At 56.5% G+C, this 1,327-nt stretch overlaps 1 protein-coding gene across 1 annotated transcript in view; it reads left to right on the top strand.

Moving 5' to 3' along the window:
- Window positions 1-681: 681 nt before the first annotated feature.
- Window positions 682-1,327, top strand: part of TMEM199 (transmembrane protein 199) — a gene marked incomplete at its 5' end in the record, with an annotated part of 2,331 nt that continues 1,685 nt past the window's right edge. Inside the window, 2 exons of the mRNA XM_009085211.1 lie at window positions 682-755; window positions 833-922. Coding sequence (XP_009083459.1) covers window positions 682-755; window positions 833-922 — 164 coding nt within the window. The remainder of the gene's footprint in view (window positions 756-832; window positions 923-1,327) is intronic.

Genomic DNA, 1,327 nt, shown 5'->3' with positions numbered 1-1,327 from the left:
CCGCCCCGGTACCCCGTACGCGCCCCGTTATCTACCTCGTTCCCCATCCCGTATCTACCATGTTACCCACCCCGGTACCCATCCCGTACCTACCCTGTTACCCACCCGGTACTCATCCCGGTGCACACCCTGTTAACCCGTACACAACCCGCGCGTGCCCCGTTACCTACCCTGTTACCTACCCTGTTCCCCATCCCGTACCTGTCGTGTTACCCACGCCGTTCCTACCCGGTTACCTCGTACCCACCCTGTTAACCCCTACCTACCCCGTACGTGCCCCATTCCCCACCCTCTTCCCCATCCCATACCTACCGTGTTAGCCTACCCCAGTTCCCACCCTGTTACCCCATACCCATTGCAGTACCCACTCTGTACCCACCACATTATCCACTCTGTTTCCCATGCCATAACAGACCACATAACCCACCTGGTTACCTGCCCTGTACTCACTGCGGTACCCACCACGTTATCCACCCCATTAGCCACCATGTTACCTAAACGCTTCGTTACCCATCCTGTTCCCCATGCTGTACCTGCCCCGTTCCCCATGCTGTACCTGCCCCATTCCCCACCTTGTACCCACCCTATTCCCCAACCCATTCCCACCCTGTTCCCCACCTGATACCCACCTCGTTGCCCACCCCATACCCACCCATAACCCACCCCATTGCCCACCTGCAGGGTCACCACTGCACTTACATGAGCTCCTGGAAGGCAGTGAGATCCACCTGCCCGAGGTGCCAGTGCCACCGCGGGTAGGTGAGGGCCGGGGAGGAGCTGTGGGAGATGGCAGTGGCTCACAGTGCTCACAGTGGGTCTGTGCTCCCTGCAGAACCCCGAGCTGGTGGCTCGGCTGGAGCGGATCAAGGCCAAGCTGGCCCATGAGGAGTACCAACGGATGACCCGCAACATCACTGGGCAGGTGAGGGTTTGCTGCGTGCCTGCTGCCAGGATTCATTCCAAAAAAACTGACAGCAAAGGAGATTTGCCCCTTAGCGTGAGTGCAGTGGGAATGTGACAGGGATTTGACTGCACACTGTAAATGCACTGGGACAGATCCCATCACTGGGGCAGAGGTAGGACAGGGCTGTCAGGCTGGTGAGATAGAGATACTGACTTCTGGGAGCTGTTCACTGTGCCAGAGATCTCAGGTTCTGCTCTGGGAGGTTGAGCACCCATGGTAAATGTTTGACTGGGAGCATCTGTGCTGGTTACATTTTTGTCATAGTTCTAAAACGACCTCATTCAAGTCAAGGTAAAAGCTGAAAAAAATGGATAATATTTGAGCCCTTGTTCTTTCCTGAGAGACCTGAGATCTGGCACAGTG

The sequence above is a fragment of the Acanthisitta chloris genome, unplaced genomic scaffold (genome assembly GCF_000695815.1).
Source record: "Acanthisitta chloris isolate BGI_N310 unplaced genomic scaffold, ASM69581v1 scaffold9862, whole genome shotgun sequence".
Classification (NCBI taxonomy): Eukaryota; Metazoa; Chordata; class Aves; order Passeriformes; family Acanthisittidae; genus Acanthisitta; species Acanthisitta chloris.
Note: the sequence above shows the minus strand (reverse complement) of the source record. Positions and strands in the feature narration are given on the sequence as shown.